This window comes from Micromys minutus (genome assembly GCF_963924665.1).
Source record: "Micromys minutus genome assembly, chromosome: 8".
In the NCBI taxonomy this organism is placed as follows: Eukaryota; Metazoa; Chordata; class Mammalia; order Rodentia; family Muridae; genus Micromys; species Micromys minutus.
The window spans coordinates 43,021,558-43,039,510 of NC_137977.1; the positions used below are offsets into that span (position 1 = coordinate 43,021,558).

Below are 17,953 nucleotides of genomic sequence, written 5' to 3' on the forward strand. Positions count from 1 at the left end.
GCTTCCCTAGGGATGTAATAGACCCACCCCAGAGTCAGCAAGACTGTGTGCGAGGATCCCTAGTGTCTTATTTCTAGAGCTCACGTTCAATTTTACCTCTTTCATGACCCTTCACAGCTTACATTGATTTATATTCCCTTTAAAGTTCTGAAAAGCCATTTCTAAATTGATTTGTTTGACAAATAGCCATATACTTCTTATCACTTTCCTCTTTAACGAATTTGAAGTTCCAAGGGTCACCTTTCTTACAGGTCACAAGAAAGTCTTTATACTTTCTTGTGTTTTTATACTTTCCTGCATATGGTTATAAAATGAATGTTATGAATTTGCCCATATATTGTGAGTGGAGGTATTCCTAGGGATGTTGAAGAGGGCTTCCTAATGTTGACAGTTGGTGGGCCACCAGGACCTTCTCCAAACTGTCCCTTAATTGTGGGTTTGGCTGGATAAATAGCTGGTGATGTAGCCCTCAGTTCCCATAACAGCCTATTTCTGTCATAACCACAGCCTGCATCAGGTTGTGCTGGTCAGTTTGTGGCATTTTCTGTGTGGGTTGTTAGCTGCACGCCTGGTGTCTTCAGCTCCTTATCCTGTCTTGTTTAAAATTTCCAAGAAATACTGAAACCATGATTAAATACTTTTTTGTACTATATGTAGGGGCTTCAGGGGACATGTTACTTAATTATGTTTATAAAATTGGGTCGGCTACATAATGACTTCTTTTTACTGATATTGGTAGTTGTAAACATTTAGCTGCCCTTCTCCCAAGCATGCTAGTGGACTGTGTGACTACTACAGAACTCAGTCTTATTTAGAGTATCTATGCTATGTTACAGGCTTTGATCCGAGCAAGCTAATACAAGTAACCCCCTACACACACACACACACACACACACACACACACACACACACACACTGACGCACAAAGAAGAAACAAAGAAATAGACATACAAATGCAAAACTTAAGAGTGTCCATCTTGGGCAAAAGAATATGCTGTTAGCATAAACTAGCTTTGTTTAGACCTTAAATGTTCCCGAAGGCCTGTGTCTTAAAGGCTTATCCTAAAGGCGACACCGCTAAGATGACAGAACCTTTCAGGGGTATGTCCTGGAGAGGGATGTTGGACCCTGACTCTTTCTCATTTAAACACACCACTCTGAAGTGAGTGAGTAGCCTCCACCACGTGTCCCAGCCATGACAAGTGTCACTGGATGTCCAGAGCAACAAGGCTAACAGAACCCTCTAAAACCATGAGCCTAGATAATCATCTCCTTCCATTGTGTTGATTAATCTTGGAGGGTGGAAACATAGCCCATGACAGCGAGTCATGTTGTCTGTTCCTTTTCACCCACACAGGTGTCTTTCCACAGAGGTCCTCATCTGCACTTGTTTTCAGGATAAGCAGCAGACACTACTGGCTTGGTATCAACAGAGGGAAGCTGCCCTGTGGGTACTCTGTCCACAGGCTCATAGGCCATGAGAGACACAGCGAGTCTCCATCTGAACCACATGAGACCTCACAGCAGATTATTCGTAAAGGAAACAGTAGAAAAGCTGAGGGAAATGGGGGGCTCTTAGCATCCAGAAGAAGAAAGAAAGTGATGGCGAGGAAATGTCCATACTCAATCAAGAAATTACTTCAGGGACAGATAAGCTTGGTGTGAGAGCATCCAAGTCATTTCTATATACAAGCTCATTGCTTTTACAGTGGTAATAGATTTTACAGCCAGAAAGGCTTATCTGGAATCATGTATTCCTCTGTTGTTACAAAAATAAATTAGTAAGTCAACGCCCCGTTACTTATTTCTCCTTAGCATACTGATAAAGAAACACTGCCTATTATTAGAACCCACACTTATTCAGTGTACGAAGTTTATTCACCCTGATTATTTACAAGGGGCTTCTGTGTTTGAACAAGGGAAGCATCAAGAGTTAACCCCGCAGTCGGATTCCTCGTCCTAACCACGGTGTTTCGGCAATGCTAATCAGCTGAACTGATTTTCTGTTTTGATTTTTTCCAGAATAATTAAGCCAATGATCTGGGATGCAATCAAGTTTGACAGCAGGGGTTCATGCAAATGACTTATCATTTTTTTCTTCTACATTTAAAATTTTGTCAAATGGAATCCTTAAAGAAAGTTATTTGAACATGAAGGCTAAGAGGATGGGGGTAACTTAACACTCAATTTAGAGTTTTAAAGATGTTAAAAAATATCTACTTCAGTGAAGAAACTCAACACTTTGTTGCCCCTGTCAATGAAACTAACGCCTTCCTTAAATATTTTTCAACTTTGAAAGAGAAATTATTGGAAATTTTTAATATAAGGAAGTGACACCAAATAGAAAAGAATAAGGAGAAAATGTATTGAACATTTCCTCCTTCAAAAGAGACACAAAGGGCAAAAAAAAAAGGTGCCCATACTCATCCCTAAATCCATAGACAGAGATGCATAAAATACAGAAATGTTCTGTATTCTAAACAAAATATTTTTGTATTTTAAATAAAATAACAATGTTTTATTAACATCTTATTCAGGTTGAGGATCAGTACCTTCAGTAAACAAGTTCAAACAAAAGGTCAAGCTATGTTTCTGACTACAGTGAAGTCTTGTTTCTATAGTAATCTATAGTGTATTAGCATACTCATGGAAATATCTTCTCTCCTCACTGCACACAAAATATTTGAGTGATCCCCTCAAACAGTTTTAACCAGCTACGTGCACTTCTGTGGCTCCTGTATCTGGAGCCAGCAATCGCTCTGGCTTTAGAAACTGTAATCTAGGACATAGACTATTCTAGAAATCAGTTATATTTCACTTTTATATATTTTTGTCCTAATAAACTCACATGTAGTGTTTTTGTGATACCATTTTTAAAGATGTATTTTGTTTTTAATCATTTTAGATAATTAATGTGATATTTTTTGTTGTTGGTTTGTTTTTGTTTTTTGAGACGGGGTTTCTCAGTATAGCTCCAGTGGTCTTGGAACTCAATTTGTTGATCAGGCTGGCCTTGAACTCAGAGCTCTGCTTTCCTCTGCCTCCTGAGGACTGGGACTAAAGGCATGTACCACCACACTTGGCTGTGCCAACATATAAAACATTCAATGCACTGATCTTTCCTTTTTACTAATGTTCCCTACAACCTGCCCTTAAACAGCTATGAGTGCTAAATGTTAAAAGTAAGGAGCAGCTGAGGCAATGGCTTGATTGGCAAAGTGCTTATTGCCTGCATAGACCCAACAATCCCAGCACTGTGGTAAAAAACCAAGATGGTGCTTGCTTATAATGCCAGCTTTGGGGAGGCAGAGGCAGGCAGATCCATCCCTAGCGCTCTCAGGCCAGCAGGTCAGCCTAGCTGACTCATAGTGAAAGACTCTGTAAAAACAAGACAGAAGTCTCCTAAAGAAGGACAATTGAAGGTGACCTGTAGCTACCCACACATATGCACACGTACCTGCACATGCACACACACACGCACACACAAACACCCTCCTATGCACACATCCCTGTACCGCTATGCACACACACATAAACAACAACAAACTCCAACAAAAAAGACCAAAGCAAGAAGGAGGTGACCACATTCTGCCTTGTTGGCCAGCCTCTGCCAGAGATTATTTGCCTCACATGCAAAGGAGAGAAACTGGACTATTCGTGACACAAGTTTTACATTAAAAGGGAACACATAAAGCCTCTCTCTCTCTTTCTCTCTCTCTCTCTCTCTCTTTTTTTTTTTTTTTTTTTTTTTTTTTTGGCAGTTCAGTTAGTGTGAAGCAATTTCTAACTCTACAGACTAAACATTTCTAATTGGTAAATGGATGGTTTGATTTGAAATGGTGGCTCAGGAACCAAACTTCCCAATTTGGGGGAATTGTGTATGAGTTGTTGGCAGATTACCGTTAACCAGCCTTCACTTTGTCTTTGAGGGAAACATGGAAGTAAATGTGTATATCTCACACATCTTGAAGGGAATGAACACATCCTGACAAAGAGAAGCTAGAGGGTGGGGAGAGAGCCTTTCTGCTGGTTTGTTACAGCCAACTAGACTCCAGGTTTTCTTCTTTTTGGTAGGCAAGGGAAACACTAACCACATGGTATATGTCTTCAGCTGGGGGACAATCAGAGCCCCTGCTTCCTGTCAAGTCATTGGCATACAGGCCTAGTGCTGTGTGTTGTGGCTGAGAGGAAATGGTTGCTGTATTGTTCATCATGAGCCAATTTACCATCCTGTTATCTGTAGCAGAGCTTCTCTTACGATAGTCAGCCCATAATGAGAAACTGAAAAATATCATTAATCTGCAGCGATCCATAAGTCATAGCTTAGCTACTTAATTGTGCTTCAAATATTGGAATTATTTAATGGCTATCCCTTTAAAAGATTTTACAGTCTATCCTGTGTTTTAATTATCCTGAAGATTCATGATGTTTTTATTCATCTTTACATCACACTTCCCCTAGATTTTCTCTTTTACAGATTTGTAGCTGAATAACTTGCTATGAAATATTTAAAACATTTGTTCTTGTACCCAGTCATAATATTGAAGAATTTAATATTTTCTCATTTGCTCTGAACTGAATCTGAAGATTTTATTATATCTTAAGGATTTTTCTGTTATTGTTGCTATCTATCTATCTATCTATCTATCTATCTATCTATCTATCTATTTATTATCTATCATCTATCTATCTATCATCTATTTATCATCTCTCATCTATGTCTATCTATCTATCTATCTATCTATCTATCTATCTATCTATCTATCTATCTATCTATCTACCTACCTACCTACCTACCTACCTACCTATCTATCATCTATCTATCTATCTATCTATCTATCTATCTATCTATCTATCATCTATATATCTCAAAGTATTATTATCAGCCCCAAGGACTCAAGCCTGTATGTTCAACTACTTGAGAGACTACGGCAGGTAGGATGCAAGTTCAAGGCCTTCATGGGCTTCAGAGTTAGGTCAAGACTACCTAGGCAAATCAATAAGAGCCTGTCACAAGAATTTCAAAATTTGGGAGTGTACTGTAGGGACAGAGCCCTGACCTAGCATATGTGAAACCCCAGATACAGCCCCCAGAAAAATAAAGCAAACGAGACAAATACACAATAACAACATTATGTGATCTTTTCAAACCACAAACTTTTTGTGGTTTGCAACATTAGTATCATTTCTTCAGATTCCAGTTCTCTTCCAGAATAGGACTGCCTTGCTCAGACAATTTTTTCTGTTGTTGATAGTTTTCCACAGGCAAGGCAATGATTATTTTACTCGTAATTTGTAAATGGGCCAGTTATTTCTAGTTCCTTGTCCAGTCCCATGGTGTATTGAAGACAGTGTGCTACTGAGGCCTTTTGTGTTGAGATCTAGTGAGTGAGAAAGTGTGTGTGTTTTCCTATTGCATATCATTACAACTCTGAAGAACACATGCCTGGTGTAGTCTCTGCACATAGTGGGTGTTGATAAATGTTCAGCAGTGGCTTTGCATGAAAGCCTAAGAGGAGGCTCAATCTTATGACATCCAAGCTGAACCCAGTGATAGGCTGACCAAATCTCTAGGGCCAAATCCCAAGTCTTTCACCTAAATTATTCCTGCATTCAGTGGCCAGGACATACTGATTCTGTCTGTTAGAAATCAGTCACTTCACCAGGCTGTTCTTCAGGGACTCAGTGCTATCAGACAACAGACACACTGTCACCCACTGCAGCAAGGATGGTATATTTCCACTGTCCCTAGGAGTTGGTCCCTCCTGACATTACAGTCTCTCTTGTTCTCTCTGTCTCTTGGTCTCTCTATTTGTCTCTATATCTGTCTTGTGTCCCCACTCAGAGATACTCTTTCACCAACCTCTGTCCCCTAACAAACCTCTTATGTGAGATCTGTTGCATGGTGTGATCTCTTAGGGACACACCTTGGCCCCAACCTGCCAAGGTACTTCTGCCACTAAATCCTAACACCATTTGTTTTAGCATTTTCAGAGTCCCTGGTCACCAATGTTGCTGCCTAGCTCACTCCTGATGCTCTATTTTCCCTCTTGACAGATGTAGACAACATTACCTTTTTTTACACACTTTAACTGTGTGTAAATTGGGGACGTGGTTGATCTTAGGTGTGGTTGATGGGAAGGTTTGTATTGTAGATATGAGGGAGAGCACACCAGAAGCATCTGGAAGTTCAGAGCAGGGAGAGAAGGTAGTAGACTAAACATGGCTAGCAGATTAAACTACACTGTGAGAGGAGAGGGAAGTAAGAGAGAGCTAGAGAGGAAGAGAAGACAGTGTGCACAGACAAAGGAGACCAAGAGATGGGGACAAGAGAGAAAATCAAGAGAGTCCTCCAAGAAAACACATGGCCAAGATAGCAGGGTTATATGGGAATGAGACACTGTGGGAAGGGAAGCCCGTGAACTACAGAAGTTTGGGGTAGGGGGTGGGATGAGAAGAGCCAGGATATCATGATGGCCTCTGTAATGGAGGTCAGCTTGCATTTTGGTATGCTACTAGGTATCACCTGACTTTCTTGTAGATGTAATGAGTGAGCACCTTGTTGTACTTGGTTAAAACCCCATACTTTACTGTACCTTACAAAAGGACTGTGGTATGTCCACAGACTCTTCTCGTGTTGCCTTTCTCCTACAAGGGTTAGTTGAGCTCTCTGAATGCACCCAGCGCTCCTTCACCTCTGGACCCCTTGCTTGGACCTTCTGTCTTCTCCTTCTGCCCCTGCCAGCTTCACTGTTTTCCATACCTTCTAATATTTTTCTACCATAGTCTTGTGCTTCGATTTATCTAACACTAATGTTCAAACAGCTTTGCATTTTCTTCGGGCATCTGTGGTTTTGAAACTACTATAAGAGAGTTGAATTGAGGTGAAGGGGAGGGGGAATGGGAAAGAAGGACATCATTTAGAATGTAAATAAATAAAATTATAAAAAATGCAAAACAGAAAGTTGATTTAATTTTCATTTGAAAGATGGAAAAACTGGAGCATTCTATGAAGTAACATGTCACTAAGTGTCTCAATGGGCAGGAAAGGAGTAGGTAAAAATTGTGCATTTTTTAGATATCTATATTTCTGTCATGCCTAGGTTTGAGTGGTGCTCCATGCTTGTGGAATAAATTGCTTTACGAATCTCATCCTGAGTCTGAGGTGCCTTTCTCTATACTCAAAGGAGTTTCTGTTTTATTATGATTTCTTGGGGACAAATGAGGCCAGATCCCTCTGTGGGCCCTCTTCTTCCAGAAGGAAATTTGCCTCGCAGAAGAATCTGTGTTACTCTGGCAGGTTTCTTTAATGTTAGCTGGCATGGATCAGAAGAACCTTTATCATGGTGGCAGTTAACGATGAGCACTTTAGACACTTACAAAATGGCTGGCCCCCTGCATAGCACGAGGAATGGCCTTCTCTCTCCTGGTATAAGAAATCCGGTGACCCACCACCCCAGCGGCAACTAGCAAGTTCCCCTGATCCACTGAAAACAATTCTGTCTGGTGATTTTAATGCTACTTTATTGTCTTTCTTCCTGCAGATTGTTCATCAGAGAAAATGGCTATTTCCTCAAGCTCATGCCTGGCCCTGTTCTGCTCACTGCTTTGCCACTGGCTGAGGGCAGCATCCTCACTGAACCTGGAAGACCCCAATGTATGCAGCCACTGGGAAAGGTAACTGTCCCCAGAGTGGCCAGCTCATTCTTTCCCATTCTCATCACAGGCCTGATGCATAGAGTCTGAGTCTGAGAAAACATTTTGAAATAACTTTTCTGTGAAAAATCAGTTTAATAAGTTGGGTCATGTTACAGACTCTGGAATGCATATTTTTGTGGAAGAAACTTCTGGTTCTAACATGGGCACAGTTGTAAGAAGACATGTTGAACCACAAGGGATTAAAACAGTTGTGCCATGGGTACCTTGGGAAGGGAGGTCTGAGCCAGGTCTGGTGTGCCACAGTTCCACAATCCCAGCTACTCAGGGGTGAGGAAGAGAGGTCATGAACTCAAGCTAGGTCTTCCATCCCTACAGAACCAGGTTGAAGTCAGGCTTGGAAATGTAGCAAGTCCTTGTCTCAGAAAGAGTGGACTTTATGTGGGCCAGGGCAGTGATTCAAGGAACACTTGCTTTGTCTTAAATCCAGAAAGCATTAAAAAAATAATTGGGCCTGATTTTTGGATGAACACGGAAGGCCATGTGTAGGCGGTATCCCCTGAGGTGCTCTGGAAAATGTGAGTGGATAGCAGTGTGTGTGTGTGTGTGTGTGAGATGGCAGTGGGAGTGGGAGTAGCTTCTCCAGATAGAAGATAGCTTGAAGTCAGTGTCTTCCGGATTACTCAGAACAGGACTCAGAACCGTTAGTGGGATTTTGGAGAAGGTAAGTACCAGGTAGATTATGTGAAGGCAGATGATGGAGGATCCGAAAGTCAGCAGTTCACAGTAGGACATATGCAAAACACATAAAAAGGCATCCTTAGGGTTCACTAGTTCCCTCTGAAGCCGCAAACCAGCCTGAACCTGCCCTGTGCGGACGCAGCATCAGCAGCCCAAGACGGCACTGCTCTGAGATGCTGCCCGGGTGCCCCAGGAAGGGGCTTTATCCTGAAATAATGGTTCCCGCAAAGGTTTGACTGAGAGAATGGTATTTGGGACTCAGATTGCGATGTGCGTTTGTACTGGCTAGAGCATGGTTGATCCAGTTCTTGATGATGACGTCGGGCCACCTTTAACACCCTGATTAACAAACAACAGCGTGTACACTCTGCTAGTTTACAGCCTTTTGGTAGAGGTATGAAGCTGGGGCTGGCAAGGGCAAGATGCTGGGGACAAACAGGTGTCTTCTTCCTATATTACATGGAGCCAGAACTTACTGTCATCTCTGTAGGCAGCAGAGTCAGGTTAACAAAACCATGAGCACTCTATCATTAAGGAAGTTACATACTATAAAGCTTTATGCTGTAGAGAAAATACAAAGTTATGTGACTTTGTGACAGCACAGTCATATAGAAAAGACACTAACTAATTTCCTCTTGCCATCTTTATAGCCCCTTCCCTAAGAAGATGGAGGTGTACAGTAAGTGTTTGTGAAAATAATATGGATAAGCCTGGAATGTAGGAACATGAGTGTGTGTGTGTGTGTGTGTGTGTGTGTGTGTGTGTGTGTGTGTGTATAAATAATCACCATGAGGGAAAGACAATGGGAGTCACAAAGACATGGTTTTCCTATGTGCTACAAGGAAGAAGGTTGGCAGCTACCACCTCCTTGCTGATAAATATGTTCTTTTAAGCCACTGACTCCTAGAATGGGTAGTTTTAAAAAGTGTTTTGATAAAAATAAAAAAGGACTAGCAAGATCACAAAAATGATCAAATGAAGAGCCTTTGAGATGGCTTAGTGGGTAAAGATGCTTGCTGCCAAGTCTGAATACTCAGATTAAATTCCTAGAATCCACATGGCAAAGGGTTAAACTGATTCTTAAAATCTGTTCTCTGACCTCTGTGAGGTCTCTGTCTCTCTCTCTCTCCCTCCCTCCCTCTCTCTCTCTCTCTCTTTCTCTCTCTCTCTCTCTCTCTCTCTTTCTCTATCTATCTATCTATCTATCTATACATATATGTAAAAATTGTAAAGGTACATATATTTTAAAGAAATAAAATGAGACTATTTCCAAGGACCTGGGCTTGGTAGCAGGGTTTGAATGGCGTTTATGGGAGACTCTTTATTACAATGAAAACCACCTATACACTGAGGTTTTGAGTCAGAAAGTGGAGCCTAGCTTTCCAGTGTGGCCCTGTGGGAGTGGTGCTCTTGGGCCCCACCAGCCTTACAGTGTCAGAGTCAGTAGTTTAACGAGACCCTCTGCCCTGTACAAAGGCATGTACCTTTGCCATGGAGCCGTTCGGTCTGTTGTGTGCCCACTATCTCTGAAGAGTGACTTCCGGATACTGCCATTCCTTGTTTTATGGCAGAAGCTGTGATTTTCGGAGCACTGTGCATAAAATGAAAGGAGAGATGATTGAATCCTGGATGACACACAGGGGAACCTCTGAGTGGAGGAAGCCTATGCAGGGTCCTTTTGGAGAGTGAGACTCTGAAACCCTTAGCTGGCTCCCGTCCCCGTGCTTCCTGAGTTCCAGCTTTTTCATCTAGATTCTTATCAAGATGCCATGAAAGAGGAGACATGGCTTCTTTCCCGAACCCCCAATTAGTAATACAGAAGTGGCAGTAATTGAATCAGGAGTCCTGAAGTGAGCTCAGAGAAGAAACGATGATTATTACCATATCTGATTAAAGTAACAAGATAATTCAGGCAGATAAAATGTAATTAACCACTTTGGAACGTGTCCAACTGATGATGGGCTTGCCCCCTCCTGTTCTGTGACCTTAAATTAATCCTGCTTGGAGTTTCTCTCCTGCAATACTTAATAGGTTAAAACCATCAGGATATGTTTCTGTGTGTTTGAGGAGATTCAACAAACAAGCCACAGATAAGGAGAGGGCTCCAAATCTTTTAGCTGAGGGGCTTTCTGCTCACCACTTGGTTCTGAGGCTTGCTGTGTTCTGTTGATGGTCTCTAAGAGGGGCCAGTCTGAGAGGGGAGGATTCGTCAAGGCCTCCTGTCGATTGTTAGTGCTGAGTCCTGACTGTTGGGCGAGCATCAGAAGCCTGTGTTACTTGTGATGGGAAGTAGATTGGATAGACTGGATACTACTAGACAATGCAGAGTCAGCCTTCTTTACATTTAGGCCTCTCAGGAGCAGCTCCTGGTCAGTGTGGTGGCCTGGACCCCTAGCCAAGGAACTCACAGTAGTCAAACATTTACCGAAGAAGAACAGTGATGAAGTGGGTGTTTATTTTGCAAGTTTTCCTCCCTGATGTCAACGTACAGCTTCCAGGCAGCAGGCCCACAGAGAAGTGACAGCCTAATTGTCCAATGACAGGTACTAAGTGAGTTGGGGTTAGTCACTGACAAGGACTATTTGTGACCATGGGAAACAGCTTACAATGTGTACTCAGGTTTCAAAAGTGAATGCACTGTCTGATTACAGGGTAGGAAAATTCAAAACCCCCAAACTAAACCCCAAAGATCATAAAGGGAACGATGTACTGGCCCGTGGGTGTGCAGTTGTTACAAAATTCTCTCACCCTCAGTTTAAGCTTGATTTTCAAATTTCATAGTGTATTTTAGGGCTCCTTAAAAATTGAAAGAGAAAAAGGGTAGGAAGATAGCCCAGTCAGTAAAGGGCTTTTGGCACAAGCCTGAGCCAGACCTGACCAAGATCTCAGCACCCATGTGAAAAAGAACAGCATAGCAGCCAAGCTTGTGTAGACACACAGACACAGCCCTCACAGCAAATGGAGGAAGAGTATATTATGGAGCCAAATCGAAGTGACCACTGGCCAGGGACCCAGATTTAGGTTCCCAAGTTTCATTGTTCCAAGATGGAAACAGCTTCAGAAAGGTTTTACTGTAACAGAATAAAGTAAGTCACAAATCATGGCGTTAAAAAAAAAAAAGTACATATGGTAGAAACATCAGAGAGGCAGGTTGTAGCTGGGCGGAGGGATGGGCCTCAACTATAGATCTTAGGTGCTTTGGAAAGTGTTCTTATCGATTCCTCAGGGAGAAGAGGGTATTGTTAAGTTCCTAAATCTCAAAGATTTTACATGTTTCCCAGGATCTTAGGTCTGACAGAGGGGGACAATGAATGGTGTTTTATGGGGCTAGTGATAGCTCAAGAGAAATTGGAGTTAGGTTCTGGAACTACAGCTTTTCAGCCTCTTTGGAGTCAGCAAGGTTTTAATCAGTCAGTCAACCCAAGTTGATACCTTTGTTCTGGGAATGCTTGCTCACTAAGCTCAGCACTGGGGAAGCAGTGATGGAAGGACTCCTAGGCTCACTAGTAGCCTGCCTAGCCTATTTAGAGATCTCTGAGCCAATGACAGACCATATCTTAAAAGACAAGGTGTATGGATCCTGAGAAGCAAGCCCTTAGGTTAATCCTTGTTCACACACACACACACACACACACACACACACACACACACACAAATTCATGCACACACTAGAACACACACACACAAGTGCACAAGTGCACAAGTGATCACCTTTCCTCTACAGTGTGTACAGAACTGAATGCCATAGCGTATCCTTTACTATTGTGTGGGGACCCTGTGTCATGTCTAATTCTAACAAACTAATTTACTTCAGCAAAATCTCTACTATAGATGGACCTAAGGTTTGCTCTGATTTTTTTTTTTTTTTTCTTTTCTTTTCCATTCCAAAGCACTCATGGGAAGTGGCTCCATTTTTCTTGTAGGTGATGCAGGCCCATAGCTGTGGCATAGGTCTGTGCCCAGAGGGTTGGAAGAGAGACATAATAATATGGCCTCAGTATCGAACTATTTACAAGTAGCTGACTAAGATAGTAGACAGACAGGCAAGGGAGTCTTAGCATTTGCACTCTGTGAACCTCACAGTGCTGTTGGGGACTGAAGAAAATACTAGCAGCTTAATGTGACGTGTCATCCCAAGAGCACTGATCTTTTAGCAGAGGTCTCTCTCTTGCTTTGCACAAATTGAGTCACTTCAGGGACTTTGCCACTGAACCCATGTCTTTGGGGAGTAGCAGGACATCTTATGACTTAAAATAGTGTCCATTAGAGATAATCAAGACCCAAGGCCACTGGGATTATCTGAGGCATGTCACTACTCTCTCAATGACAATCCTTCAATAACCTTAGGTACCATGCTTCAGCATGGCAAAGAATGAAATATACAAAAGTGCAAATAGTGTGATTATCCCTTACATCTCCCATTGACATATAGGTGTAAAAAAATCACCAAATCTGTTTGAGATCTAGAGTTTGTGAGGTCACCATTGCACAACCTTTCAACCAGGTATCTCTCGACCTAAGCTGGATTCTTCCTAGCAGAACTTCACGTTAGAAGTTAGAATGTCTCGTTCATTCTCCCGATGCTAATTCTTGTAAACGAACGTAGACTATTGATTTCTCTGCAAGAGAGCCAATAATGCTGGTCCATTTTGGTTTTGCATAGATTTTAAGGGAGATTTTAAGCAATTGGGGGCAAATCTTTTGAAAAAGAAATTCCTCCTGATTGTCTTTGTAGGCAGATATTATTCCCTGGGGCAGGCAAAAGGCTTTCTAATTGAGACATATAGAACCTAGAGCCTTTCTATTTCCATTTCCCTGGCGGCAGGATCTCATGTGCTCACTCTACCAAGAAGGCGTTAGTGGAGAGTAAGGGATAACAGCGGGTTTACTAGGTAGCAAGCTGCTGGTATGATTGTTTCGGGCCGATTAGCTCAGAGTATTTCTGTATTTGTAACTGAGTTTAAAGAACTCACCGTAGCCTTTATTTTTGTGTACTCTTCTGCTGCCTGGGGAGTTGGGCCAGCACCTGAAAGTCAAGTGTTCCAATTGTTCTGCTTTTTCAAAATAATCACTGACATGCTCGTTCTGAATGCTGGGGTTGTCTCTCCGCTGACTAACCTTGCTTGTCTGCCGTCTTACGGTGAGAACTTTTTTCTGAAAGGTCTTTGTTGTGCGTGGAATCCTGCGATGAGCACTGTGAATCAAGGACAGAAAGACAGCGATGTATTTTATATTATTGTTGTGTGAATGGGAAAGGATTTCTGCTGAAATGTGTAATGTGAACCCTCGCTTTTTACATTGTTGCTACTACCTGACTTTGGGCTATGTTACTTCAATTTGAAACCTATGAAAACTTGAGTCTTTCTTATTAAAGGCCAGGATGGGAGTTGGCCATGTAGGTTTAAGGCATGATTTCAATTCCTAGGACTACTGAAAGGAAAAAAAAAAAAAAAAAAAAAAAAACAGTGTGGGGTTGCAAGTGTAGATAATCTAGCCTCTGGTTTTTGTTTATGGCTGGTGGTTTTGTATGTGGGGATCCTATTACTGGTATGAATGTGAGGTGGAGGACCGACCGGTGGGTGATTCCTGGCTTTCCCTTTTCTTTTCAGCTACTCGGTGACTGTGCAGGAGTCCTACCCCCATCCCTTCGATCAGATCTACTACACAAGCTGCACAGACATACTGAACTGGTTTAAATGCACGCGGCACAGGTAATGGAAGCTTGGGGATGTTTATGACTCTGACTGTGGAGATGGAGCGTGATACAGTCAGAGATACCACCTACTTTAGAAAGAGCATCTATGCATCTTTTGAGCATGTGTTGAGGGCTTTGATCCCAAGCCCAGGGGACAATGAAAGGTTGACATAGTCCATGATTTTTGTGACTTATAGTCTAACTACAGGGGACACATCTATTGTCCAGCTCCCGTATAGAGGATGATTGGGAGAGATACTCTTTTTATTTTAAAATTTATTCTTTAAAGAATTTCATACAGCATATCTTTTGTCATTATATTTCCCCATGCCCCTGTTTCTCTTAGGTTCCACATACCTGGCTTCACATTATTTTTCTCTCTTAAAACAAAAACAAACAAACAAACAAAAAAAAAAATAGAGGGGAAGATCCACTAAAAATCATGGTGTCCAGTAAGCATGACCAAGACCTGCAAAGAGAGGCTCAAGCCATAGAAAAATCCCAGTAAAGAGGAGGCGAAGTAGGCAGGAAGTCCCACCCCAAACAGGAAGCTGTTTGAGAGAATATCTGCTGAGAGAGGGAAAATCAGCTTTCTTAAAAGGACCGACACTGGGGATATCCACACTCCAGGGCAGGCCCCATGCTCAGCAAAAATCAAAGACATATTTTCCTGTTACCACCACCAGATACCTAGAAACTCATGCCTCAGGCGGGGTCTGCTTCTAGTTGGACGTCTGACACAGTGTATGTCGAAATTGGAATAAGATAGGTTATCTACGATCCATAAGAACACAGAGCCAAAAATATTGGTGCATGTAACAAAGAGAACTCTGATACCTCATTTCTCTTAGCTAAATATTTATAGTATCATGAATTATGGAGTGAGTGTGATACCTGACATTTCATGATCCAGTTAGCTTTTTATTAAGTTTCTTCATTAAACAAGCCTTGCAAACTTATCTGCTCACACTAGAAGGGAAAGTTCCTCGAGAAGAAAGTATACTGTTTTGCTTGCTGCTATTTCTCAGTTCCTAAAATAGCACCTGCTATATGCTAAATGCTTAAGAAATGTGTGTGTGTGTGTGTGTGTTGAATCAGTAAATGAATAGTGCTTCAGTTAAATCAGACGATAGAATTTGTCTTCTCATTATGCTGAATGCTAAAAGAGAATCTATTAATTCTTCTTTTGAAAATGAAGCCTAGATGGGTATCATAGGCAGTTAGTCAACACTTTTAACATTGTTTCAAAGTAGTTGTAGCAGAGAATTCACAAACTTTTTGAGACCTTGGAACAAAGTTCAGATGGGCTGGATTGGGGAATCCTCTCTAGCAACATAATAATGAGCTATAATAATAATAATAACAATAACAACAACAACAACAACAATAATAATAATAATAATAATAATAATAATAATAATAATAATAAGCTATAATAAAGCTCAACCCCATATTCTGTGTTTCTTTTTTCTGTTGGAACACTTGCTTTTTGTACGTTTATTGCAGCTGATAGTTTTATCTTTTATTATAGTAGAAATCATTCCTTGTCAGCTTCTCAGGCAGAACTAATGACACAGTCTTTTCCCTTCATACAGAGTGAGCTACCGGACAGCCTACCGCCACGGGGAGAAAACCATGTATAGACGAAAATCTCAGTGTTGCCCCGGATTTTATGAAAGCCGAGACATGTGTGTCCGTAAGTAAGGCGTTCATCCTCTGAGCTGTTTTTGCGTGTCCAGTGCTGTTCTACCTCTGAGGTGGGGGAGCTCAGAGATGGGGTGGTTAGAACATCCCCCTGTGCTCCCGACTGCTTGTGCCCGGCAGACAGCATTAACTTTGTCTGCCAGTCCTATCAATCTCCAGATAAAGATTGATTACCTGAGGAGAAACCAGTTATACAGAAGATGCTGTGAGGCTGGATGTGACCACATCAGCTGCCATATTCAGCTGGAAATTGGTTAGCAGTCACTGGGCTGAGGTCACGGGGGACAACAGAAACCTTGCTTTCCGGCTGCAGTGTGGTTTTTGTTTGTTTGGTTGTTTGGTTTGGTTTGTTTTTGTCACAGAAAGATGAAGGGATGGATTCAGGACACAGAGTACAAGTTTCCTTCACTGCAGCATGTCCGCCACTTGATTCTGAGGCATCTTGAGAGAAGCCTGGAGTTTATAACATACTTCCAAAGACTCTAGATCTCTTGGGATGCTGTTGCACTGGAGGTTTCTTGTTATTTTGCATAAGACATATGGAAGAGGGATCATGAAAAACTACTTCTGAGCTGATGTTGGGGGTAGGGGCAGAGACAGGGTTCTGCTGTAAACCAGGGGCAATGGAGATGCCAGCTCTGTCTGGGTTGACAGTTTTATCTCCACCAGTCACTTATCTGTGTGGCCTCAGATTTATCATTTGTGTCTCTGTTGGCTCAGCAAGCAGGGGTGGGGAGTTAAATTTGTGCCTGCCAATCTCCATGCAGATATTAACAGCTCCTCAACTCTGGTTCAAAATTACTACTATATCTGCTGACAGATGCTCATAGAAAACAAAAACACAACATAGAATTATCAACCAGGCAAGAAAAATGCATAGCACGTGGCTCTTGTCACCAGTAAATGTTCTCTGAGAGCTTGTCATTGTACTGTAGATATTTCTAAACTAAACTCATGTCACTCTGTACACGATCTCTAAGTTTCTCTACTTTAAACTGCTCCGCAAGCCGCCCTAGTGGTCAAATACATCTTCACTTCCTAAATCAGTTAAGACTAAATTTCTGGAAGTCGAATTGCTAGGCCAAGAGTGTACATATCTGAAGAGTTAGTTTCCAGTTTACAGGCACACTATCAGGAAGTGAGAGAATTCGCCTGTTAGCTTATACCCTGTGACCAGTTTCCTTCTTAATTTGGATGTCTTTGATTAATGAGGGCGGTGGGTAAGAAAAATTACTTGTTTGTAATCAAACAGAATAATCTGAAACCAATCTCGGTGGCTTCAGGTGATAAGAAGCTATCAGAAGAAAGACCAGGAACAAAGTTCTGGGGTCGAGGTCTTACTGACTGGGCTGGCAATCTTCCAGAGACGTGGGTGACATGGTTTTGATGCCCTTAGCTAGGGTTCAGCCTAACAAACACAATTGTCAACCCACACTGAGAGAGTGTCTGTGCCTCATCACAGGACTCCACGAATAAAGCCACAACACTACCAGTCTACACAGAGCTGGACTGCTTAGGCCACGGTGGTACCTAGCAAACCTAGCAGTGCAGAGTATAGACTTTGCAATCAAGAGAGAAGTAAGTTCTTTGCAGGGGGGATGGGCTCAGCAATGAAATAAGCCACCCTGTCCCTCCAGAGTGCAGGAGATGAAATCCCATAGGCCAGCTAATGTGGAAAAAATGGACCCAAGCAAGCCCAGTGAGAGTAGAGCTCGGTGTTTCATGGCCACAGCTGCAAATCTACTAGTTCGTCTTGCCTGGAAGTGTGTTGGCAAAAGATCAACCTGTTTCTTCTACAAGACCTGTAGAATGTGTTCCCCGGGCTGTGTGAATGACTGACAGTTTTAGCAAATCTCTTTTAAAATTCTTTCTCTAGGCTTTCTTAGCTCACGTGCTATCCCTATAGGCAGAAAACACTTTAAAAAATATGTTAGTGTATTTATTCTACCTACTATATGCTCTCACTGGCTTGGGAGCTATTTGGTCTCTGTTCTTGTTGTTGCTGTTTTTGTTTTGTTTTGTCTTGTTTTATTTTCTTAAGGATTGTTTGCATTTATCAGCTGTGATGGCTTATTTTATAGATGAATCCCCATCCCCAAAGGAACTTCTCTTTTGATTTTGATGGAGGATGCTTTTCCCTAACTGTCTATACTCTTT

At 41.9% G+C, this 17,953-nt stretch overlaps 1 protein-coding gene across 1 annotated transcript in view; it reads left to right on the plus strand.

Annotated features, from left to right (window-relative positions):
- MEGF10 (multiple EGF like domains 10) overlaps positions 1 to 17,953 on the plus strand; it is a gene marked incomplete at its 3' end in the record, with an annotated part of 152,035 nt that overhangs the window by 35,108 nt on the left and 98,974 nt on the right. Inside the window, exons 2-4 of the mRNA XM_080920011.1 lie at positions 7,545 to 7,677; positions 14,007 to 14,108; positions 15,688 to 15,788. Of these exons, the coding sequence (XP_080776137.1) occupies positions 7,562 to 7,677; positions 14,007 to 14,108; positions 15,688 to 15,788 (319 nt within the window). The 5' untranslated portion in view covers positions 7,545 to 7,561. The remainder of the gene's footprint in view (positions 1 to 7,544; positions 7,678 to 14,006; positions 14,109 to 15,687; positions 15,789 to 17,953) is intronic.